Consider the following 27,460-nt stretch of genomic DNA (forward strand, 5'->3'; position numbering starts at 1 on the left):
AAATGTATCTCACATTATCAACAGTACTAAATAAGATTCACGTACATAAAATTCCATTGCACATTTTGTTTGAAACGCGAAACACGAGGATGTCTTGTTTTGTTCGATTACAAGAGCACTCTTCCGCTTCGGCGCGCTGTTGCAACTTCGAGTGCAACTTGTTTCATCAGCGGTTCGGAACTTAAGATCACACAAGTAGGAACTGAACAACATTGGTTGAAACTTAGCGTCAAAACCGTCGTTTCATCACGACATTCCAACCCTAAATACCGCCTAGGCAAATAATCTTAAAGCCTCTGAAGTAGGGATGACAATCTTTTAGTGAAACCCGCGTGTGGATACTTATTAGATATATAGTCAAGCTTTGGAAATTTTGTGGGCATTGGTTATTTAGGACTGTGGGGTAGATCAAGAAACTGATAGCACCTAAATCCCATATTTCCTGATAGTGTTTTGAACAACTAACTAATAACTATGCTCTTTTAGAGCGAATATTTCTGAAAAAATCTTTGTTTACCACCTAATCAGACTAGAAATACGAATGAAATTATGTTTAGTCCTACTCCCCCTTACTGTACAATTGGACCAATGCGGTAACACTTCCTCGTAGTAACTTAACAAGCGTGAATCAATGCAATGAACGACAATACGACGTTAAAAGGAAGTTCGGTGCCCAGTTACAGACCACAGAAGATATGTCAAGTATTTTCTTCTTGCAGCGACCTTTCAGTTTCAACTTGTGAGCGGCAGGTGTTGTCATGAAGTGGAAAACGATTTCACGCTACTTTGACTTTGCGGGACTTCGCACTATTAAATTGCATGACTTCAATTCATTATTAAACGCAAACAATTTAAGTCGACATGCATAGAACACCTTTTGGCTAAATTGAGTCACTTAGTCACTTCTTTGAGATTTTTTATTTCGTAATGAGATGACGTCAAAACGATTTCAAGTGCCCGATAACCAAAAACACGTGACCTGAAGAGGAGATTTTGAAGGCGACTTGAAATTTTTAAGACGATGTCTCATTAAGATGATTCGTAGATATGGTTCGTTTATCGATTGAACAGATTATGTTCACATTAACAATAAAAGTGATTACATGATACGGAATTAGCACCACTTTTTTTTTATAAAGTAGTTTTTACCGGTAGCATGTTTTAACTACTGTCGGTTTGCTGCTAATTTCTTTCTTGCCGTTGATTTACTAAATGATATTGTTGGTATGTTCGAAAAGTTAAATATATTTATAATATGTTTTAATGGCTTTGTAAATGTCAAGTACAGGTAGAGTACAGCGGAAGTGCAGACTCATGCCGAAGAAATCTTCGTTCGAAAAACAAGCTTGCCGCAAAATAGTAATTAACCATAAAGTGATTCATGAAGCATTACGTAAGCCACAAAAATCCCTGTGATCTTATTTAGCGATCACTGCACAGTGCTGCCATATGTGGGTTTACCCCTCTAATATAACCGGTAACGACTTATTTCCGGGAACACTGATATATAGGGTTACCATAGTTTCAATACCACACATTTAACCATACTACCGGTCCCATGGTTACGTCACACTCTAAATATGGTTGGGAGTCTGTGACGGCATAATTGATAATGCGCCATTCATGCGTAACGTAAGAACACGCCGATCAAACTTAAACAAAACAACAGATTTTGCATACATTAATATAACGTTGATGAAAAACAAAATAGGCAGCATTGATGTTATTATTATTTGAGCTAATGCAGCCAGATATCTAGTATATGTATACCTAATAAAAGTTTCAAAACTGTCTAGGGAAACCTGACCAGGAAAGTTTACTACCAAATGGGACAAGCAAATGTGATGTAGTATACCAAAATGTTTATGATTTTTGGTATATTAGTATACAAACTGCATGTGTGTACATAAGTATAAACGCATGGCCAAAAAATTGAGTTCTATTAACAGTATACCTTAACACCAATGTGAAGCGACCTCTTTCGTTCTGTGACTCCCGGATAAGATAATCACCATCTTCTTTGCACAATCTCCCTCCCTCTTCCCGACTCACTAATCCGTGACATTCGGGTCCATAGAAATGCGGTCGATTCTGTAACTGTGTAAGTAAACAACATAATAAATAAATGAATGTAAATTGGTTTATTATCGCATGGCGGGAAAAAACAGTCGTTATAACACGGGTGTGATGTTTCATACTTAGTTAATTGTTAATAATACTACAAGGAAATATGTGATTTACGTACTTAGAGACTCTGTAGAGTTTCAAAGTAAGAATTGTTTATTTGACTTTGTACTGTGGCGTATTTAAGCACGTGTACCAGCATGACATTACTCGGTTTGCGAGGTTAATATAACTAAACCTAAGCGTATTCAAATATAAAACTTTAAAACAATCTGAATTAAATACGCAGCTGTTCGGGTGCATGTGTTGGTTATGTTATGTCGGTGTACAAGATTACGGTTAATTGGCTCCTTTGATCGTACGACCCCTGCAGCAATGTCGCAATAATGCATCGATTATGACGTCATGCATGTCACTTTTAAGTCTCAAGAGGAAAGAAGACAACTGCTACTTTTATAAATGATGTATTAATAAATGGATAATGTACATGTCTCTAATAAAATAATAACAACAATGACGTAATGTGAATGTACATTAATATTCGTTTGAGGTGATATGCTCCAGGTTTTATTTCTTTTCTCGTCCCATTTGATAGTAAACAAAGAACATTTCAAGAATTGTATAACCGCAGCCTCTGCACGACTCCAAAAAAGGTTGTTATTTGATAAAAACACGATCAGGGAATATGGGATTTAGAGGGTAACGATAACCCATTATACACTTTAGTTGTTTTATCGTAAATGAGTTTTAGGATATTTATATTAACTAACAAATTTTATCGCAAAGTTAAAAAAAAGACGCAACAGTGACTTGATAACAAGATGATTTCCCGAAACCGTTTTTTACACCTGCTCAGTAAATGTGGATCGTAAATTGTGTTGATACTTCGATCTTATCTCAAGCTAACTTCCCAAAGAGTCAAGACCGCTTGTTATCTAAAGTGGGATCAATCATCAGGGTGTTTTGTCTGCTGTGCATTCGAATTCCTAAACGGAGTCATTTGGTCGACCAGGTGAAGGCAAATAAATGGAACCCTTAATTTATGTTTAGGTTTGAACCTTAAGATTGTTAACAATGGTTGCCATTGATCTTTGGAATGTGAGGTGCAATTTTCCCTTCAATACATTGTGGGCGGTGCTGTGACCTTTCAATGGTGACTTCACACATACGCATGTGGTAAAGTAAATATTCGCCTGTTTGATGCGAAACTGTCGTAAAAATGCACATTTTGTCGTTTTACTTTATTTTTTTATTCGAAGAATTAATGCTTAACGACGCAACTGTAAAGTTTTATTAATAAGGTATGAGAACTCATGGGTGGTACATCCTACTGTCCATCGAATTGTGGTTTTAAGTTACGGCTATACACAGCACTGGTAACACGAGATCTACTAACTATATACAGTCGACACAGAACAAAGCAATTGGCCAGCGCTTGGCAAATATCGATCACAAGACGGCAACCCTTCAAATCGGTGTTCCAATCAGCCACGTGTGGCTTGTCAATAAATCATATGCTGCTCCAGATGTTGTACAGCGTTACAATTAAAAAAACACAGGTTTGTGCCGACTGACCAGGTGATTGGTTCGTGCATACGTCATACAAAGCGGGTTAACAAAGTCGATCAAGCATCTTGTACACACGCCTCCCAGGGGAACGTTTTCCGTTTTTGACAACTCAATTCAAATCGATTTTCTGCCAGCAGTTGCTTCACGTGAGCTTAATTAGTCGCTCTACTCTGAATGCGCAGCAGGGCAACTACAGACGAGCATGTTACGACGCTTCTTGCGGATTTCTATCGATTAACCTCAACCTAAAGGTCGACTGGTGCGCATTACCCATGCCCTTGATTGATTAGCTTATGCCAGTAACCGACTCATGCATCGCAATTGAAAAGATTCATTAAATCGTAATCCGTCAGTAATAAGAGCTCATCCAAACTGCGTCTTGCGTAGAATAATAATTAACCCTATAACCTGTCCGATTGTATTATATCTCGTGTGAAAATCTGATGCGCAGTGTGGCCGCAACTTTATCATTTGATGAAGTACGTAAAACTAGTTATGTTCAAAGATATATCATACGCTTTTAGACTGCCGTGTACATAACCCGGTACGCCAAAGATATTGTTCCCACGATGTAATAAACAATTAAAGCGATAACGCTTCGAATTAATAACACGACGACAAATAAAACGTAATTGTAGTTTTGTCCATACGCTGATAGGCAAACGTTTATGCTAAAAGTTGAAATGAAATCCGAACACCACAACTGTTTATTTTTAATTTGGGTAAGCACCGTTCGCAGCAATTTGCGTGGTAACACAAAATCAACTGTCATCGGAGCCCAAGCATACCAGAAAGTAAAAATATCTTTATTCCAGAAACGTGATTACCTTTGTAACAAATTTAGCTTCGGCGACGAAAAAGAATTTACTACATTATAAAAACGAACCAATTGTAAATTTGCATCAACCTCAAAATCAAAATGTTAAACAATGTCAAAATATGTCGTTTAAAGTCATACAGTAAACTTAACTCAAAAAACTATTGTTTCAGTTTAAGTATTCAAGACAAGGTATTTGTAACCATCAAAAACCGAAATCAGGCTAATAAAAAATGAAACTGTATATTGCATTCAACGCACTGTGAGTGTTAGGTCAGCACCTTCAGCAATGCATAGTTTTATTTGCAAACAAGTGCAATAGAGCTCTAACAAATTGAATTTGAAAAGTTGTGTTAAATTTTCTTCGTAACGTGACCTGCTGGCAGACTGTCCGCCTTTTATCGCTTGATCTGCGATCTAACTACGCAGACGTGGTGACACTAAACCGAGATTAATTCAATCTGTTTTCACAACACTAGTACACTGAGCGCGTGCACACGATGGCCAATAGGTGCGCATCGTTTTGCTTAAGCACCAATACCATGATACCTAATCTACATGACGAGATTAACATTCCAAATCAAGCAAAATCGGAGCCAATAAACTTAACTAAGGTATTTGTACATCATTGCTCCTCGCAACAAAACAGTGCTTCCATATAAAATCGACCATAGTTAGTAATATGGCATCACTTGTAAGATATCGTGCACTCGTGGCGTATGTACCGAGGATTACACGAACAAACAACAAACAAAGAAAAGGATTTCCATTGCTGCAAAACTCGCCACTGCCAGTTTTATTGCGCACATGACATATTTCGAAAGGATAAACATGCTTTACACACAAACTATATGATAAGCAGACTCAACCTCCTACAATGACGTAGCATGGTCGGTTGCATACTATGCAAGATAGACGTACGTATTATCATTATAAATTTGAACCCACATTTCTGATGGTGTTAAAATATTACTATTTTTACGCTATTTTTACGAACAAAGAATAATGGAAATAATATTTAAAAACAAAGTGGATTTAAAGAAATATCTAATCGTAGCCACGCAACAGCTGTCTGTAAAATACCCTGGTAATTATTTAAAACATGACAACGAAATATGTGATTTAAATACTAACAGTATCCCTATTTTACACTACAGTAGTATAGTTTTGTGTAAGTACGAAATCTAAATATAGCGTTTAATAAAATCAGCTCCATTGCTGCAAATCAAGCACTTTGTATTGAGTAACGGTCCCTTTAACTGCGGGTGATCTGGTGTAGTTTTACTGTAGAAGTCGTAACTCTAGACATTTCGTCTGGCATTCGTAGTCTCATAAAACGCATCGAATGACATGCCCCGTTAAGCGATAAAAGCAATGCCTGGTTTGCCCGATGCGAACGCTTGAAACGTTGTGAAGCACCGTAATGTCCACAAATTGTAGATTGCTAGGTCGCGCCAAACATATGGATGGCCCAATGCATCAGTGTAGTTTTATTACATCGCGCTAATGTATACACACATATCTTACCGCTGTGGTGCAATTGACCAGACGTAAAATTAAAACAAGCTCTCAAACTGCGACAATAGACAAAGAAGAAACGAGGCACGTTGTCCTTACTTATTTGCATTGCACTTCAAATTATCAATCTTCAAAGGACTTTAAATTTGCATGGACAAGTCCAGACCTGCCTTTAATTAACAAGAAACAAGCGCTTGTGTGAAAATCCTTTCCGTTTCGCCACCGAGCACGTGGGAACGGGAAACGAGAGCCGAAAATATTTTGATTCAGGGTGTCCGATTTAATGATGACGTAATGATTAACGGCTTTTATACAATAGGCTTTTGTGTGGATATGGGAAAGCGCCGCAAGAGAAACACAAAATCTAACAATCCAATAGCTAATATGGGGAACTTTAAAACTTAAAATTGCTTGCATGGAAAAAATAAAATAGAACAATATTCAAAAGTAGTATAAAATTATTGTACGCGTCGTTGCTTCGAAAGTAAGCTCCGATGTTCGACTCCATTGCCGTTTAATAGACTGGTACGTGAGGATACTATTGTAGTTGCGCTCAGACGCCAAATTGGCAATACGCATAAAACTAAGCGCACCCTCCAAACACACACTAGTTTGGACAAGTAACACCTGCCTAAGCGAAACATTGTCTGGGATAAACAAAGCTGTGTTCTGTGAAGACGAGGGTGGATATTTTTGCCATAACAACTCAACCTAACCAGAACGGGTTCAAGTTTTTGAATAATACTGAACAAACTAAAATATTGGTTTATTTAAAAAAGCAGACCACTAAACAAAGCAATTGCGCATGACAAGTGATAAACTCGTAGTCGTAATAGAAACAAAACTAAATAAAAAAAAAACGACATTGGACTTTATGTATGCAGACCCCACATGTAAGACATATGGCTGTTATGCGTTTATAACCTCAACCGGTTAAACGAACACATTTACCACATACTTCAATCATCTATAGTCCGGAATCTTGAACATGCATAGCTGTATTTCTAAATTTCGCCCTTGCGCAGCGTAACTGTGTATTTGTTTTAGACATCCGTATTACTAATTGTGTTTGGCCAGTGCTTTGGCTTAATGCTTTGGTAGATTGAAGTTTTAAATATAATCTCCACTTAAAATAGTCGACGAAAGAATTTTGTCAAACGGCTATCATCACGTTCAAAAACATCATAATATTGACAGAAATTAGAATCGGGTATGATGCTTTGGTACCGAAGCGAAATGTTTGTTTCCGCTGAACAAGCAGAGAGTTAAGATCGTAACCAACAACAAACATTTAAATTCGATCAACGTCATATTTTTTGCATTACTATGCAATATCAAAGAAAACAGATTAGTCTATAATCGGGAATTGCGACGATAGGTTTCGAATCTTTCGATATAATCGGCTGCTGTTTTAACAGACCACCCAAACATATGATGCCAGAAACAAAGCTAGTTTTACAAGGGATTGGAAAATACCTTCAATCTAATCCCACAGCCATTGATCTGTCAACGGTATTAATGATCCGGTACAACAGCAGAGACCACCCAAACGTGTACCGATCTGTTTTTATACCAAGTAACCACAAACGCAAGCTCCATAGACGCAAGAACAACGTATTTTAAAAAACAGCAGTGGATGGCAACCATGAATATGTTTTGTGACGTCAAATCAGTTACGTAACTTCGTAAGAATTCCATCGCGCAACGGCGGTCGGTAAAAAATGGCGATATGTGGGAGCGCGCTCGTATATTCGTGGAACATTCCAGAAGCAAGTATAATCTGATATTGGGAAGTTTGAAACTGGAACCTTATTCCTCGTAAAAGCCATTGCGTCACTATAACCGTTGCCAGTTGAGCGACCACATTGTCAGGGATTAAAGCGTCGGTTGGTTGCGTTAGCGACTCGCTCAATATCTGTCCAAACCTTTTGCTATGATCCAACCCTCGGGGGAGATTATTACGACAGTTAGTTGGAATCTACGCTGACGCCGCAGGAGACGCCAATGAGATCGACAGTGACAGTCACTAAAAATGAAATGATGTACGACGAAGTTTAAAACTTTTAAGAAGAAAGACCAGTAAAATTTTCAACCCAAATTAATAAAAAACAAAAAGCTTCCGGGGTCGATCAGCAAATAAATTTCCACCCACGACAAATTAGTTTTTAAGTAAGATAAAAACGTCGGTCTCTTGCAGCGGTTGTTTAGTTCTGGGTGAAATTGGCACAAAATCGTTTAGACCACCGTGAAATTGATGGCATGAATGGCAGAAATTACGGCCAATTTGTAACGTCACGTGACCAAGACTCGCATTTCGAAAAACGCAAATGTTGTGACAGGCCTACGTCTATAACTAACAAGAAAACACATATCTAATAAACCATTCGTATTGAACTACGACAGTGCCCTTTATTAAGCTGTAAAATTGGACCAAGTTTAAAGTGTATATAGCTTCGTCTTTCCAAGAAACTGTAGTTAAATCAAGTAATTCCCCGACTGCTAAAAATACACTTTGTTGAGCTTTAGCTGTCTCCAGTTAAGATGTGTTTTGTATCCACTCTACCGGATTCTCCTAACAAGTATCATGGCCAGAGTGTCCGTAAATCAGAATCAAATCGCTAAAAGCCTATGCCGCACGCGACAAGTACGGCATCTGAGTAATTCAGGGCTTTAGGCGAATAGTTTTACGTATAATTCATAGAGGGATTACGGAAGCAAGACGTAACAGATAAATATTTCGCTTAACGTATAAGAAGTTGGGGCAGAATGTTGGATGATTATCTTTCCTGCTTATGAAACTTGATTTGTATACAATGAATACAAGTTCTATCGCCGTTTCGTGGGATAAACGCGAGCGTATGGATATTTATTTAATACACAAGGGCCGTGTGTATAATGGCGCAGACCAGTCTGGCCCAAGAATTCTTTGCGGTGTTGCGGGTAAAACAGTCAAAAGATTCAAAGATGGCATATACGTTACAGTATCTTTATGAAGGTGCTAACCGAGATTTTTGGATTAAGTTCAAAATCGACAGTTTGTTATGAAAAGCACAATTTTAAAGAACTTCCGTGAATACCTGATTTTGCTTGGTCTAATAAGATAAGAAGTGAAGTATGTTTGTGGTATGTTGCAACATGTTAAGTATTGACATAGAGGCGCCAAAATTCGGGGCAGCCAAATGTAGCTGGGTCGAGACAGGGTAAACAATGAGAGATAGGGCGTGCGGTTTACATTGAATTAACCAAATCCTGCCTGTCGCACTGCCTGTTCGCGTGTCTGTGACAGAAACACCTCATATTCAACCGACCATAAATGTGACCCGTTTTAAACGAATTATAAGGCAACCCAAAAGATAATGACCCGCAACGTAGTAAGTATAAGAAATATGAAAAACTTTTTAATAATTTTCATAACAGAAAAGCAGTTTTAAAGGTCGTCGTCGCTCGTATGTGTATTTTGTATTCAAACAGAGACGCCCTACTGGGTTCGAGCGTTAAACACGAAAATTAAGCGCAAATCCAGTCCTACAAGAGAAATGGTTAACCATAATATATACAGAAAATGATGATTACTTAAACATGAAAGTTTCTCGACGGGATTTGAATTCAACACAGCTGGGTCAACACGTTGAACATCATTTAACAATTTATTAGAACGTGTTTTTTTTATACACGAAGAAAATCTTCATTCTTCTTTTTTAACTTGTTGACCATCTGGTGACTAAGTTTTATTACTAAGGGGTTTATATCCAAGAAGCAAGTAAAAATATGCCACACACAAAGTTAACTAGAGTGGTGACCAATGTTCTAAAAGGGATAAAAGAACAACTCTTCGCTAAATCAGAAATTATTACATGGTGAAGTGATAAACTCTAGTTGGGTTTGTAGCACAGACACCTCAATACAACCAACTATAGATAAGTTACAAGTGCGGAAATTCTTTAGGTGTCGGTAATTGCCAGCTGTCGTCTCGCCTGTTGCTGTTTCCGCATTAATCGTCGCCGACTACGATTATAATCCAAAACGATATATAGTTAGATTTTTTAAACGTAATATTGTGCAACTCCCTAGGCTGGTGTAAATCGTGCATGTATAAGGCTGGGTGTTATTTTCTAACCAGCTTCCGTTCTCTTTATAAGGAGACGAAATTGGTGAGTTTATGTTTTGAGTGTCTGTGCACTTGGGGTTGGTTATTACTCACACTTGGCCGCGTCTGGAAACTCATAAGAGCTTGATAACCAACGTTCAGTCATAACAGATGGGGCGCGAACCTAACCCGTGCTCATGCTACTTATCAACATACGCAGCATGAATGATATCCAATATCGTGGGACCCAAAGTACAGAAATATCTTTCGCTTGATTTGACATTCAAACCAACGACTGTGATTTAATTCCACACGTTACGTGGTGTTGCTATTACGAATATAAGGTAGCGGTTTCCACACCGACATAATGAGACATGTCTATATTTAACATCTACAATAACTAGCAGATAATGGTCAAGTGAACTTTAAATTTAAAACGTAATGGCTATAATGTGTCTTCCACATTAAGATTACGTAATGTGTGTGTCATTCAATTATCAGTTGTATATACAAGAACTCGAAATAAACGATGTTTTTATGACCAAATAAAAGGGTATAAGTATCTTAGAATTTTATTCTCACAGATTATGATAAGCGTAGTTTGTTAGACGGTTGTGGAATTCTGGATCACAAGGCACAAATAATAGATTGAAGTGCACGCTACTCATATGTGAGTCAAACCTAGGTTGCAACTTCCTACCGATGTAACCGTATAACCTTATGCGAACTGCACTGATTAACATGCGTGTGCGTCATCAGCGAATGACGTAATGATCGTAAATCGTCTTAAATCAATGGCGTCAGGATAAAATAAAAGAGAATGCAGTTTAAAATCTTACTCACTGTAACCTGACACAAACAAGTAATATTCCCTGAAACAGAAAGCAGTGGTAAATGCAGCTGTTTTACTGGGATACGGCTCGGGTATTAAAATCAATTAAGTTTCCATTCATCTTAAAATTAGGACGATGTATGACGTAGAAATTGTAGGTCATTATCATACGCGCCATATTTCGTACTGGTAGTTAATTAAACTGCGTTATGTGTGCCGTGTTATGACACTTACTTATACAAAAAGGTCATGGGACTTGGAAGAGCGCAGCGAAAAAGCAAACCGCGAACTGCCAGGCTCGTCAAGACCACAAGAATTCAAAAGAAGGAATATTATCTTTGTTAATAAGCCGACGAAGAGTACAAAGCCGTGCTGGGTAATTTGTGAATTTGTTGCTAAACAATCAAAACACGATATTTTGCATTAGCCAGTCGTTTACAACGAAGACAACGTATAAAAGGTTTACAAGGAAAAACATGGTACCTACACCGTAAAATATTTTAATGGTTGGTTGGTAAAATAAAAGTACAGACTAACGACAGAAATCACATAGAAAGCTAGCTATGGGAGATTTATTGTTTGTTATTATAGTGATGACTGAATTCAGTAATCTTACTTAAAAGTCTTTTGTTACCACAGGCCTTGTCAATCGTTTACTTAAGCAAAAGGAAATTACTTTAAAAAACGAACGCTCTAACTTAGCTAAGTCGTTTCCTTTGTTATACGTGGTTATACAGAAGCCTGGGGTAAATGGGGGTTCTTCTATTTTTAAACTTGCACGCGTGTCAACCAAGCCAGTTCTAGTAAAGAGTTATCCGAAAACGCGTCAGATCAGCTACAAGAAGGACTCAAGACTAAGCAAACAGGGGGATTCGGATATCGCACGATCAGCGGTGCGTCTTTCATCCACAATACAATGTGTGCGAATGTATGTGGATCAGTGGAAAGTGACTTTTGTCCCGTGCCGAAATAATAGAGTAACATACGTACGCAGTGGGGTGTTGCGCCTACCAGGGCGGCGATTAAAATCGTCCGAGCTATGATCGTAACGGGCCCTGAACAATGATTGGAATTCGACACAATAGCAGTTTCGGTCGAGCAGACAGCGAATGTAATTTTAATAGGGTCAGCCCGTCACTACAATATTCGACGCTTTAAATGAGTAAATGGCCACCGTTTAAAATTTGTGTTGTTTTTTTACAGTCCGTGTTAAGTATTATAAATTGTTTTTAATGATAAATTTTTAAACTACCACAAAGTCACACAAATGTGTTTTATTTTGTAAATCTTGTCAAGTTTACTGTTTCGTGTGAAGCTGTACAATGTAAGTCAGTGACATAAGTGACTATTTGAACATCAAAAATAGCGGGACACGCCTACTCGATGACGCCATTGGTTGCTAGGTTGCTATTCATTAGCATTTGTGAGTTTGGGAGAAAAGTAAAGTTTTATCCAAAACGATTCGAAACTAATCCGCGCAAAATTACAAGGCATTCCACGTGAAAAATCAAATTTAATAATACGATGTTGCTGTTGTGCATGTCACCGCATAATTATATACGAGATAGTTAGTTACTACGAAGAACTACTTATAATTATTATTTTCTTTTTAGACTAAACCGTCGACCTAATAATAGTACCCGCATTATTACGCAAACAAAGCACAATTTCCAAAAACAACATAAATAAATTCCACAGCTGTTTTTTTTGGTCACGGTGCATAAAGAGATATAAAGTGGAACATATAATAACACCGAACTTGCAAAATTTCCTAAGAACACACTATTAAATGACAGTTATTTACAATAGCTTGTTCTGTGGTATTTGTATGCGTGGAAAATTATCAAGTATGAAATTACAAGATGACATTACACCAAACCGCTGTTGTAACATTATTACCCCAGTGCTTACGTCCATCATAGAAATATATATTTACGACACATGCGCGTATAAAAATATTCAACACTAATTTTAATCGGTACTTACATCAATGTGTTGACATAGCACTGGCCTTGGTTTGGGTGCTTCTTGTTGTAGCCGGAAAACTAAAGGATATATAAAGATTTCATGTTTTTTCTGGTGATGACGGATGTTATAAGCTACCATATTTACAAAATACAAGACAAACATGACAGTCCAAATGTATAATACGATTTCTATTTCAAAACTTTTGAATTAAAAACGGTGACTTCTGACATCACTACAGACGGTTTTAGTTTTTAAACCTAAACATTTAAAATAGAAATTGTATCACAATGTCTAATTGCCATAGAATTCGCTTCTATTTCACCAAACTTGTGTTAAAACAACTTACGATATCCTTTCCAGGTCGGGTAACAATCTTCACTCTTCATTGTGTTAAGTCCAAATGTCACTTTAATTATATGATTTTATATTAAGCCTAAATTAGCAAGCTTAATCATACTTAAATTCTGTAAACATAATTTGACCGAGTAAGGTTTTACCAACACCAGTAAAACTGGCATTTGCTGAGGTTTCGAAAGATTTACAAGTACATTACAAAAAGCGAAGCAGACGTCTGTCTGTTTATTGCTCGTCGCATCACAGTAACACATGTCTTTGTTTACACGAGTTAAAGTGGCAGAAACAATAAATTGATAAATTATTCATAAAACCGCATTAAGCTAAGGCTAGCCAATGAGATTCGACCCACAAATCAAGCCCGCATTAAATATTTAAAACGTACTACTACGAAAGATTTTCATGCGGTCGATTCCTTGTAGATTTGAACCGCTGATACGAAGGGCGATATTGACCGCACATAGAACACTTTTAGGTTATGGTGACGCAATACTTATTTGATTACCGGTACAAAAGATTACCGAACGCTACAATTTTTGGCTCATAATAAGGTGGAATGGCCAGGTTCGACTGCAACAACGAATGTTGGGTTTATGTAAAAATCTTACAGTGGGAAATATTGAAGTTCGTGGGTTGCGTAAATATGAGTCATGTTTTCATTTACGTTTATTGTCATATTTGGAAGCAAACCGAGAATATTTACAGAAATATATAATCGGATGCCCATGATTCTAACAGAGCGTTGTTAATTGTTTAAAACAGGATTACAATATGTTGAACATTACGTTCTAGCCAGACCCATCTTTGTACAGTATTATACACCAAACATACCTTGAAGATAAAAGTTGCCGAGTAATAAAAATAAATTATTGTCACCAATTAAAAACGCTATTTTCAATAAAAGGCTACAATATTTAAAACTATGCTGGGTCCATGTGGGCTGTGCGCCTGTGCTAGTGTTCTGAGTAAATTCATTCAAGCATACAATGGTCGCTTTTAGACAGAGCAATACCTTCGATTGAAAGGGAAACGATTATTCAACGATTAGCTCAAGTATTTGCGGTTCGTAGCATCATTTACCGGAAGGGCTGGGTAATATTGACAGAAAGTTAAATATTCGCCAAGAATTCAAACTAAAGATCATGAAACCTTCGTCGAGCTAATGCGTTTAATTGACACAGCACGTCACAATAGGTTCCGCATAAAGCCAGGCATTCGAAAATCAATATTAGTTGAACGGTACTCGTATAGCTGCGTTGCGAGACATACATGTGTAGGATGTTGAAATTGAAATTGCTGTATGACCCATCGTAGTTAAAGTTTACCACTTCAGAAGTAAGCACATCCAAATATTTGCACAACGCCGGAACTTTTAAGTCGTTACATATAAGCGGTAATTTGAATGTAAAACGTCACCTATGGCAACGATAATCGTTGGAACAAACAAGTAGTAAAACTTTCCAAAACCGGCAGGGGCAAACGCCTTCTTTACCATGGCTACTTACATTTTCTGTTAACGAATGACCAATCTCGGTTACGAATATGAACATACTGACATGCGTATGGTATATAGGACATTTATGTAGATACTAAGCTTGCAATACAGCGACTTCTCTGGCGTTAATGCAGACACCTCTATACGAAGTCGAGCGTGGCTATCTCGGCGGTTAAGCGCTGTAACCGGAGCTAGGTCACGCCAAACAACCAAGTTAGACGAGGTTAAACAGCTAAAGTCTGTTGTTGAGCAGTATTCGTGCTTGATACTACACTGCGGCGGATTCATTTTCAAGGTCTGGATTTTATGGCTGCAGACCAAATAAAGCGAAACGTGTGAGCTAACCAGCTATTTTAAACCAAGGGTTATTGTATTACTAGAACTTCTTGTTAAAGATGAAGTCTGCATTCCAGGGGCGTTTTATGGCCGCGAATATTAATTACGGCGGTTGAGCGACCGTCGAGATTTGAATGCCAGACTCGTTGCATGCTGCCATAATAATCCGACGTGGTTGCCTGCTAGGTATTGTTATTACCATGAAACTTCACCGTGACTCGTAATTAGGTTCTTGTTATGAACTGCAACACAAAGCATGACATTCAATTTAACGCGTACCAAATGAAAGCCGAATAAATGGAGTCTTAAAACTGTCAATTGTGTGAAAATAATGAAAATGTATTTATTTAAATCGACCTATATAATTTAATTACACTGTGTGCAGACATTAAAACTACATTGTTTTAAACTGTGCATTACACGTATAGAATAGTTACATATCAATCTTAAGTCACTACTGTTTGAACATCATATATAAAAATCACTGCATCTAAAATCAAACGACATCCGATTTCTCGTATTTACACGACAGGGGACGTTATGTAATGGCCCTTTAATTACGGCACGCAATGACAGAAATGTGCTAAGCACAAGCACGAGCCATAGATAGCCGTGGGTCAACCATAAAACGTAATCGAACCGTCAACGCATTGTGAGGACAACGTCGGTACATGTAAACAGTCGACGGAGATTCAAAGTCTCAAGGCGGGCCGATAGTATCTTAAAGCGTCGATCGTAATCCAAACAGCGTTTTACCTGCACGTAGTTTTACTAAACTTAAGATTAATATGCTCTACAATTCTACATTAATAGCTTCTTTGTTCCACATACTAAATGAGATAGGAAAACTGTGTTTATGTAGCAACACACGATATGGCTTTATAATAAAAATATATTCATGCAACATTGCCAACTACTACCAGCACAAAACCGGGCACTCGAGTTGGCGGTTCGCCGCATTAGATATCCATGTGAAGCACACTTAACATTGATTATTTGGTGTAAGGGCAGGCCGAGTACTTAACCTGATAACTGCTTATCCGTGGAAAGCGGTCGCTATTTGTCCTGCATAAGAAACACCACAACATACCAACGTCACTTCATAGCAATGAAACGAAATTAAAACACAGGATACGTTTGTTAACTTCGTTTACTGTATTATCTTATTCACCTGGGCGTATAAGCGCACTATTACGAATTTGATCCACAGCATGGTTAATACCACACTAAACACTGCTACAATCTTTGGCTTGCTACTATACAGTCACCGGTATTTAGTTCGTATACTTATAACAAGGACACGTATACCGAAATTAAAACAATTCGCCAAGATATACAGTGCTTTCATAAATTCTGCATTATTTCTAAAACTTTTGTCTTAACTAAAAAGAAGCACAACACCGCAAACAAAGCATTCTAATAAACTACAATAACTTCCATCCGACCAGACAACCTTGGCTAAACTGATTTCACTAGTTTCACTCGCCGGTGAAACAACGCGAGAGAAAGAAAAAAGGCGCTTGTTGTAATGTTCGATGTGCCATGCTGCCAGCCACCACGAAATAGCCCCAGCTAGTTTGTGTGGAGACCCTTTCGGTACCTCTGTCGTTGCGACATGTATGATTGTAGCAATGAAATTAAACTGTTCATAACACAATTTATTCTGTAAATAAATCATTAAACTATTTTTTTAAGAAATATTAAATAGTGCATACACCATTGTGTACAGTAATACTTACATTGTATAAATTAGTATAAAAGTTTTGACACAGAAACATTGGTGATATTAAAACTAACTTCTAAATACTTTATTATTTTCTTTGCTCGAACAGATTGTCGTTAAATAAGGTATTTATAACCGTTTTAATGCTGACGATGATATGGCGCCACCTAACGACAAAAATCTAGGGCGTATGCGTTCTTGGAACTTAACAGCTATATCTTTAAATCACTAAAATCCTGTTTCCATTAACGAAACATTCTGTTTTATTAAGCAATAGTCATGCTTTATCGAATGCCTTTTGTCAAGTAAGCACTATGCGTGATACGTCGGTTCCAAATATCGCAAATAGTAGCGCAACCAGTGTCAGAAATAACTTTTCAAAGACTGTTCAAGCAGTGCATATGTATATACACTACAAATATGCCTAAAAAATTCTATACTTTTACAAAAATGCAAAGCAAGTCCTCTATAATTAACTGAAAATAATGAAGTTCTTCATACAAAAACAAGACACCCATTACATAGGGTAAGCCCTAATATATATAAGGGTGAGGAAAGACGAAACCCTTGTGATACCACGAATTAGTAATATTCGTGGTATCACAACATTATTATCACAGAAATAAAAAAGAATAGAACGCGCATCTCCAATGTCGGTAAAGGAGAGAGCTGATACACTCTCTCTTTTTTGCAAGTCGTTCCCGTTTACTATTGTAGTCAATGGAGTCGATGACGTTTTATGTCGTTTTCTTGGTTTTTTCTTTACTTAATTTAAAGTTATAGTGTAAAACAACTATTTTCTAATATATATATATTTCTAACAAACCGTCTGTTAAAAATTTTTAATTATTTTTTTTTGTTGTTAGAACATCAATGGGGTAACTCAAGCAGTTTTTGCCTGTCGGTAGATGGCGTCGAAGTTCAGTCAATTATTTTTCCGCGGTGTAGGCGTATACGGTTTTCAGCGAGCGATGGTTACAATTTTAGATTAATTTAAAAAAAAAATTAAATTAAAAGTTTGTCGTAGTATTGCTTATTATTTGACTGTGTGTTACTAATATATACACCTTAAAACTAGGAATATAATGTGTTAGCATTTAGAATGAATGTACTTCTTAATGGTTAAGGTAACATGTTAAGCGGACTAATCTTGTGTTATATTTCTAGATTCACAGTCCACTCTTCTTTATCCAATAACTGTTGTGTGTCAAGAAAGCAACTGGAAAAGATTGGTATTCTACCGAAAATGATGTCATCCGGTACGATCATTTCACAGAAAAACACCACAAACCAAAGTTATGCGATGGTGAGTCCAGAGTTCTATAATAATGTTTGTGTAATATGAAAACAAACAATGGTATCTCTAACATAAACCTATTTTAATTTAGCTATGAAAAACAAGCAGCTGTAGACTGGAGGTACCCACTATATTTAAATCCAAGCAAACGAAAAAAGCAGAAACGAGAACGAAAAATTCATTAAACAGTTTTTCTCCCGCTGGGAAGTCTCAATCAAATCCAGAAGAAAATTTTGATTCAGGTTTATTGGAAACTGCTGAAATCGTGGTAGAAGATGGGGTTGATCAAAGTTAGTATAGACCAAGTTAGGAAATGGATTGTAAAACAACGAGTCTTGTTATCCATTGTCTCGCGTCTATGACGTCTTAGTCGCCACCATTACGGAGCCCACGGCATAGCATTTTATTATTGCTAGGTGCTGTTTTTCGTTTAAATATTGCGATTTTTGAAAAACCAAGCACTTCTGCGCGTTTTGCATGTCAATTGCCGTGATTTTACTTTTTGGCTCACAAACTTAACACGTCTACCCGGCAACGAAACTTAAGGTATCTTTGTAAAATTTGCCTAATATCGAAGTGACATTGAGAAAAACAATACTGAGTTACTATTTTTGGTCCTCTGCTTGAATTAGTAAGCTACCTTTTCTGCGTTACGGGTCTTATGAAATCGGAAAACGCGAACACCTTATCTGCTAGTACTTAAGCAGTTTGGAGCTGCATGTCCACTCATGTTGGATTATAAATGTAGTAAAGAATGGCTCTGTAGATTCGTAGGTATGATCATATACTATTATGTAAACTAAGCTGATTGCTGCTTAGTCTTAATCGCCAACGTAAAGTACCCTGGCAAACCACACTGTACGCCGAAAAGCAGTCAAAATATAATTTACTCCACATTAATTCCTAGATTTTATATTATATAACAAGATTTATATTATAAATTATATTTTATACGTATTTTCTAGCTGTATCGCTTACAAGAACTAAATGACCACATGCCGACCATGCATTTGTATAGGCGATTCACGCTCTGTGGGCTCCGTAATGGCGGACACGAGCGCCGTTTCCTAACTTGGTCTATACTAACTTTGGTAATACCCAGTTTGTAGCAAAAATAAACACTTTATCAATAGTTATAATCAATTTTCTGTTAATACAAGTTCATATACACTTGTTGGATACAATATCTATCCATAGATGTTCGAACATTACCTGTTGTCGTTCAAACAATACCAATTGTTATGCAATAATATAATGTATGGGTAACGTGTAAAAGCTATAGCAGTTATAGGGCACATTAATTTAAACGCATGAACACAAAAATAAACTGTAAGGGCTCCACACACAGATAGCGTTTCGCGTAGACCGTTCTGTTTCGCGACATCGACGGTAGCGATAGACGTATCCGTTTAACTGTTGCGGACACCTATGCACACACGGTCAGTTGCCGCGCTTACCAATGCAATAGTTTGTTTACTTTCTTGAAACGAATCAACAGGTTTATTTCAAGATTATGACACGGTGTCGCGGAAATCTGGTTCCCATTGGCTACTGCGCATGCGTAGACACGGTACATTTTTATCAAAAATCTTTAAACCTGGTTCCAAACGAATCATATATTTATGTTTTTATATAATTTGTTCTATTTATTTTAAAAATGTAGGTTTTGTCGCCCTTTTTCGTTGTTGATGACGTGTTAACGGTAGTGGTCACCGGTTATACGTTATAACTTATAATGTTTAATTTAAGTTGAAATACTACAGCATAAATTTCTAATAAAAAAGATAAATCCTTAAACATAAACTTACGAAGTATGTCGCATCTAACAACTGTTACTTTTAGTCGGAAACAGAGTTCTAGATTCCTCATAAAATAAGTTATAAGTGGCCTGTGGGAACCAGTTTTCTAGAGGAACCAGATTTCCGCGACAACGGAACAGCATAAAAACACTGCAGTCACAAACTTTTCATCGTCATTTGTTTTATTGTAGTTCCCAAAGATGTGCATTTATTATAACTGTTACTGTGACAGTAAATACATATTGATTGATTCAAATATATGATGAACCTTTCACACCAGAACCATTGGCAATTGTAGTTATTGTGTTTCCTTTTCATCAAGGAGTGTTTTGAAGTAGACTGCTTGGCTAATTCTTTTAAGAGTCCGGCCCACGGTTCTCATGGTTGCGCAGTTTTTTGCATAAGAATAAAGTTTTATGTCTACTGATGCTAAATTAACAGCTAGTTTCTAAAAAATTTTTTTAATCTAAAAGATGTGAACGTTTCAAAAATCAAATTTCTAAGTTGTAAAAAACGTCACTCGCGACACGGTAACGTTACAATACAAATATTTCGTTTATGGTGAAATCCATAGATATCATATATATAACTAGGTAGCGCCATAGATATCATATATATATAGTTATTTATATGATATAGATATCATATATGATATCTATGGGTAGCGCCATTGGCAAATTTTATGTCGCCATTTGGGCACGCTTGACTGCACCACGTTTTGTCCCCATTCGCATCATCGTTGCAACTTAGAGAGGTGTGCGCTGATTGATTTTTTTCTGTTTAGGAGTAATAGTATGCTTGATGCTGTTAAAATCATTCACGAATCTGTATTAAACATGGGAATTTGGCGTATTTACAAGGATTTTTAATAAAAAAAAGAAGAAAAATCAACGAAAAAAGTCAAACACAAGAACTTGAGTTGGAACTAATTGGTTTTGAAAAAGTACGCTCGTCATAAGTTGTTTTCTTATTTTGTTCCCACACGTCTTTGCTGTAAGTTTTTTCCAGATGGTGAAGGCGAATACTGCACTATTTTTTTTGCAATTAATTTGACTAAACCAAAAACAAGGTTATCTGTAAATGTACAGTCCAACATGTGTCGTGTGAGTCCAGGCATCTGAACCATTTCAATAAATTTATCTTTTGTAGTACTGTAGATGCTATTCCATTTAGTAAACCATGTAAACTTTACCTATATTTGCACGCCCTTCTTCAGAAAGACCAGCAACAAAAAAGTATCCAAGCGGAACTTTCCGAAGCTGATTGACAATTTGACACCCGCAGCCATTAATATAAGATCTTTTTGGCTACAGGAAATGAGTCATCCGATTCATTACCCACAGATCAACAAACCCTTTGTATTTTGTAGCATCCCATGACAAATGCTTTCTTATGCACATCTCATTAAGCATACGTGCACCCAGTATTGGTTGTGTGGATGTAGCTTTGGCTTTTATAGCTACAAATGCAATCTCAGTAAAATCTGGTTCAGCTGAGACCTTCGTATACCACTTCCGAATTCGTGCTGGATGAAGCAGAGCTAATCGGAAACATCGTCGATTGAATATGTAGGTTTTCGTTGAATAAAACTAAAGCGTAAGTGCAAATGCCTTCAATTCTTTGGGATAAAAGATGGAATAATTCAACTCTGTCGCAAGACGCTATTGAACGAGATTTTTCTTTGCGTCGCATCATCGCCTGTGTGCAATAGGAGTTTGCACGGCACCGTGGCCCCGTATTCACTATGTGGCCCGCGCGGGCCACCGAAGTGTCTTGGGCCAAGGCCCCAATTTTTTTCCAGGGCACCGTGGCCTCGGAGTGTCTTGAGCCATGGTCCCATTTTTTTTTTCAGTTTCTAGGGCACCGGGACCCCTCGGCCCTGTGGTCCGCTTAAGTTATCTTAGGCAGTGGTGGGATTTTCGGTATTGTGTTATTTTTCATTGCCGCGATATACATAAATTCAATAAGTTTAAAACTATAGTGCTAACATAATAGTCTAAAAATGGTTAGCACAAATTTTTGCTGTTACGTAGGCAAAACTATAGTACTAACACAACAATCGGTTTTATTAGAACGTTTAATATTTATTCACGCATACAAAAGGGTATTGGGACATATTTTTGCTTTGCTGCACTCTTCAGGAATCCGCCTTCACAACTATCGCAGGCTACCCAACTTGTGTTTTTAAAAGCTTCTCTGCAGTGGCAGACAACACAAAAAATTAACAAACCCGAAGTATCGGATAAACAATAGAATAAAAAATAAAGTAATTATACAACCTCAAATGCAATGTTTTTAAGAAAAGTATTTAAGATATTAGAATAACCGAGATACACTTATACGACTGATACATAAACGAATAATGAACTCTTGCCTGTAACTTGTAACAACAAATTGCCAAATCCAGCTCTATACAGCATGCAGGCCTTTCTTGTGTGGCTGAATGACACAGTGTGGCTCTTACAGAAGAACTTTCTTTTCGTTCAGATAAAATTCTGCAAACTCAAAACATTTTTTAGTAATCAGATACAATCCACCAAAGATACAAAAACCTTTTTGCTGCAATACAGTTTCAAATAAATGAAAAATTAATGAATGGCTAATCTGTTTCAATAAACTACAATGAAGGGTTTTAATCTTAAGATACCTTATTTAACACAAGAATTCCACAGTTGTTGCCATCTGACTGATTCTCATGAGGTGAAGATAAAACACAAAACATTGTATTCCCATTATGTTGGGTATAAATGTAATGCTCACTTCCAGTTTTTCAACAATTTTTTCTATGATTGCTTGTTCCCTGTCCCATCGGGTCATATACGTACAGCACACGCTGCTTTAAATTACTGGCCCGAAAAAAATACATTTGGAAGGTACACAAATGTAATTAAACAATTGATTATATTAATCAAAGATATTACCAGAAAAATCCAGTGTGAACCAAAGGTTCTTTAGAACCTGAAAAACACGAACATCATTAATTAGGAATCAATATATACATTGAAATAGCAAAAACAACTTACTAAGGATTTGAAATGACCACGAAATTGACCACCATAAAACCAGAGAGTAAAATATTGACAGGGTAATACATTCACATCACCAGATTTACCACAGGTCTAGGAAATACATTAAACTAATATGATCTCCATGAAAAAGCATATAATACATTACCTTCAAGTGAATTGCTGTCAACAACACTACATCCATTATCTAAAAACCTCAAGTTAAATATTATCCCTTTTTACTTGATAATTTACATAAAAATTTAACCATAAAAATTTAACCTCATAATTTATCCACTGGCTTCCATGCAATACAATATTCTTTTTCGTTATGCCTTCACCTTCCACAACAGCTTCTACCCTGTTTTTTTTTGGGCTAGAAGACCATAAATCATGAATGCCTGCAATATCAATTTATGAAAAACAGTTCTAACTTCCTTAATAATGTGCTTGTGCTTTTTGAATCTGATTGCTCATTATTTATTTTTTTTAAGTGAAGAAAAAAACAAATACTTACTGGTAAACTCTTCAGGGAGGTTGCATACATTCGACTCATTTAAGTACATTTAGGAAATGTGTTTAAGAAAAAAGTTACTTACTTCTGTTACTGCTGTTCAGCTTTAAAGTCTGGGCGAGTTGCCAACCATGTTCTGTAGAATAGTTTAATTCGTTGATAAAACTATTTAGATCATAGATATCATACATATACTTCCAAAAGCGAACCATTACATACGACATGGCAACACAAGTCTTTGAAAATAGAAGTGAATTATTTACAGTTTCTTCTTGGGTACTTAACATATACACCTTTGCGGCCATTTTTCATCACTTCAACAACAAAGCGTAAGTGAACAGCATTTGCATGTTGTTCTGCTTCTGCTGAATTATGAAAGTCTATTTCGGTGCAAAGGGGCATTGAGCATATTGTTCAAACCTGGCCAGTGCATCGTCAATTGACCCCTCAACATATTTAACTTCCATATTTTTAGCAGTATGATACTTAATTTATACTAAACTGTATACTATACTGGAGTAGAATGTGCAGTATTACAATTTCTGTTGGGAATATAAGTGCACATGGAAACAGGAACATAAATGGAAACATGGTTAAACAACAGCAGTCAGTCAGCATTGCTGTTATGTTTACTTTAGATAAACCCTAGTCTACACTGCAATATATTTTATTCACCTACATATCAGATAGTATAGGTACTTAATGCTTTATGTAAAACTTTTCTACATTTATTGGTCATCTGCATGCTTAACTTGTGCTCTATAAACACGTCAACTTGCTACACGTGGAATAGCTTGAAACCGACACCTGATATAACCTGCTTGTCTGAAATACGGGGACGGCGCAGCGCATGTTTAACTGTGGCCCGGTGCCTCGGCACCCGAGGTCTCGAGGCACCTATAAGGGGGCACGCGGCATGCTTAGTGGGGCACGAAAATGTGCAAACTGTCTCTCCGTGTGTGTGCATTGTCGAACGCAACAGGTTCTACGGCGAACGCAGCGTTTTGCCGCTATATGTGAACTTCGAAGTTAGATAAACATATTTACCTTTATATCTTGCGATAAAATACACACCCCATTAAGATGGCTGTACACTATCCGGCATGCGAATTCGCGGGCACCTTTAATATTGCAAGGAAACGAAAAGCATCATAAACGAGAAGGAAACCGTTATCGATTACCAAGAAAATATCGTCAGTTTTAGGTTCGACTTTACATCGGTTTATTTCGTTCGTTGTTGCAGTGTGTGGTGGATATTCTTTCTGCCGTCGGCGCCAGAAAACGTCAGCCAGGTATTGTATCTGGCTCCATCGCTTTTGACTGAGTGTGTTGAACATTCCCGGTGGTTGAACATTCCCGGTGGTAGATTTTCCCTGGTTTCATTAGCAGGAGATGGCTTGACGGTGTTAATGCTTCCGCATCACGAACATCATCCGATACGGTGGTTATTGGCCGGTTGTTTAGTATAGCTTCTGCTTCACACATTATTTGGTCCCCCACAAGTAAGGCCGGAACTTCTTTACAGTTCTCACCACAGCAAGCAGCTTTCGATAAGTGACGCAGTAATGGCGCTCGGTTTTAGCAAGTGTACTGCTGAAGAAAGCTAGAACCTTTTCTTTCCCACCCACCTTCTGAGACAGAACACCTCCTATGGCGGTGCCACTAGCGTCAGTGTCCAAAATGAATGGCACCCCTTGAATTGGATGATGTAACACCGGAGCTGAAATTAATTTCTCCCGAAGAGAGTTAAATGACTCCGAACATTCGGGTGTCCACACAAAAGCTTTATCTTTGTGTGTCAGTTGACTCAAGGGGTTTGCTATTTCGGCGAACCGACTGATAAACCGCCGATAATACGACGAGAATCCTAAAAAGCTGCGTACCTCTGTGACGTTTCGGGGAATTGGCCATTCTCGGACACACTTGGTCTTGTCAGGATCGCACTGAATCCCTCTCCCGTCCACAACGTGACCAAGAAACTTAGTCTGCCGACGAAACACTCGGCACTTTTTAGGTTTGAGCTTTAACCCCATCGCGCGAAACCTCTGAAACACTTTTTCTAAATGAAGAAGACTGGAACTAAAATCGTTAGAAAAACAAATAACGTCGTCTAGGTACACTGCACAAATTCGATTAAGTAGGCCTTTTAGGACCTCTTCCATCAAGCGTTCAAACGTGCCGGGTGCATTAGTTAACCCAAAACACATAACTTTAAACTGAAACAGTCCCTTACCCGCAATCGTAAAGGCGGTCTTCTCTTTGTCCTTCGGGTCTAACGCAACCTGCCAATACCCGCTTGCCAAATCTAAGGTATGGAACCAGCTCGAACCGCCAAGCAGGTCAAACATATCGTCTATTCTAGGTAAAGGATAGGAGTCTTTTATCGTTACCGCGTTCAATTTACGAAAGTCCACGCAGAACCTTTGAGAGCCGTCCTTTTTCGCCACCAAAACGACCGGAGAAGACCACGGGCTAGCACTTGGCTCGATGATACCTTGCTCCAACATGCTATCTACTTCCTCTTCAACCAGACGCCTCTTTGCCCAAGACATGCGACGAGGTCGTTGGCGGATGGCTCGAGCTTCCCCAGTGTTTATAGTATGCTGCACAGCTGACGTACATCCTAAAACACTGTCGTCGGAGATAAAAACATCTTGGTATTTAAATAATAACCTAGTAGCAAGAACTCGGTCAGACTCTGGTAACTCCGGACACCGCAGGTCACTTGGTATTCTAACTGGTTCCCTATTCGGAAGCGGGTACGATATTGTATTTCGCCGGGAAGAAATTGATAAAGCCGTACCTTTGATTACCAGACGATTTTTGGGTAAGTCTATTGTACACTGGTTACCTCGCAGGAAATCCAAACCCAGTATACCAACGCAGTCCGCGAGATCCGCCACTATTACCCGGTGGGGTTTCTGTAGCCCAGAAAAATTTAAGTCCAAGTCCAATTCTCCGTGGCAAGTGATCGGGTTTCCCATTACAGAAAGAAGCTGCCCCTCGAACCTGTCTTAACTGCCGCTCCTATCTGAAATACGGTCATACACCGAAGCTTTGTTAATTACAGTGGCACTTGAGCCGGTGTCAATAAAAAAATTAAACGCAACGTCCAACACAGTACAAGATAAGTAAAGGGGAAACAAAACATTTACTGTCCGATTTGGCCCCTCCAGATATCACCATCAGGTCCATCGCCTCGTCCAAGGTTTTGGGTCTTTGCAACAATAATGCAGGTCTCAACGATCGATCTCGCACGCCACGACAAAATTGTCCGACCAGGATATCTTCGCAGGTGTCGTCGCCAAGATCTGGATGTGCATCCCGTACCATTAATCTTAACCGATGCGAAAAATCTATTGCGCTCTCCCCCGTTTCCTGTGTTGCCGTATATAACGAAGCTCTAGCAGTGTGGCTACAAACTCGGTCGTACTTACGGTCAAGAACGCGTACCAATGAGTCGAAAGACCATTGTGTTCCTTTATCGGCAAACTACTTTGGACCAGCAGCGCATCTCCCTTCAGAGCACCAGCCAATTGCAACCCCTTCATTGTTCCACCGATTAAGCTTGGCGATGTTCGAAAAATGTTGCTTATATGCCCGCCACGATTCACGACCATTAAACACCGAATTTAATTTCGTCGATGAACACGAAGGTTGCCGATTTAAAGAAGTAGATGCCGTCGACGTCAAATCTGCCTTTTCCTCGGAAGTATCGGCCGGAACCTGCACCTTCGATAATCTAAATGAATCGGCTTCTCGCAAACATCCGGCCACTTTATTGCGAACCTGCTCCTCGACAAATACTTGCAGTTCTTCAAACTTTTCTTCAATAAGCTCCTTTAAACCTTCCATCATGATAGCCCACCCAGGGACGCCAGAAGATTGTAACGTTTTATATCTTGTATTGCCAATCGGCCCGTGCACGCGATAACACAACCAAGGGGAAACTGAATGTCACTTAACAAACCATGCGATCGACGTACCATACGAACACATCATTACAGATACGAACGACGAGT

General features: G+C 38.0%; 1 protein-coding gene and 1 long non-coding RNA gene across 4 annotated transcripts in view; both read right to left on the reverse strand.

The window, feature by feature from the left end:
- LOC149733332 (uncharacterized) overlaps nucleotides 1–16,568 on the reverse strand; it is a 33,160-nt gene extending 16,592 nt beyond the window's left edge. For all 3 annotated transcript variants that reach the window (XM_089881112.1, XM_089881111.1, XM_089881110.1), the window contains exons 1-3: nucleotides 13,262–16,568; nucleotides 12,934–12,992; nucleotides 1,955–2,097 (exon numbers count right to left, since the gene is read on the reverse strand). In XM_089881112.1, the coding sequence (XP_089737238.1) occupies nucleotides 1,955–2,097; nucleotides 12,934–12,992; nucleotides 13,262–13,301 (242 nt within the window). In that variant the 5' untranslated portion in view covers nucleotides 13,302–16,568. The remainder of the gene's footprint in view (nucleotides 1–1,954; nucleotides 2,098–12,933; nucleotides 12,993–13,261) is intronic.
- The window catches only part of LOC149733329 (uncharacterized), an 80,418-nt gene that overhangs the window by 45,511 nt on the left and 7,447 nt on the right, over nucleotides 1–27,460 (reverse strand). The window lies entirely within an intron of this gene.

This window comes from Ciona robusta, chromosome 7, assembly GCF_009617815.1.
Source record: "Ciona robusta chromosome 7, ASM961781v2".
NCBI lineage: Eukaryota > Metazoa > Chordata > Ascidiacea > Phlebobranchia > Cionidae > Ciona > Ciona robusta.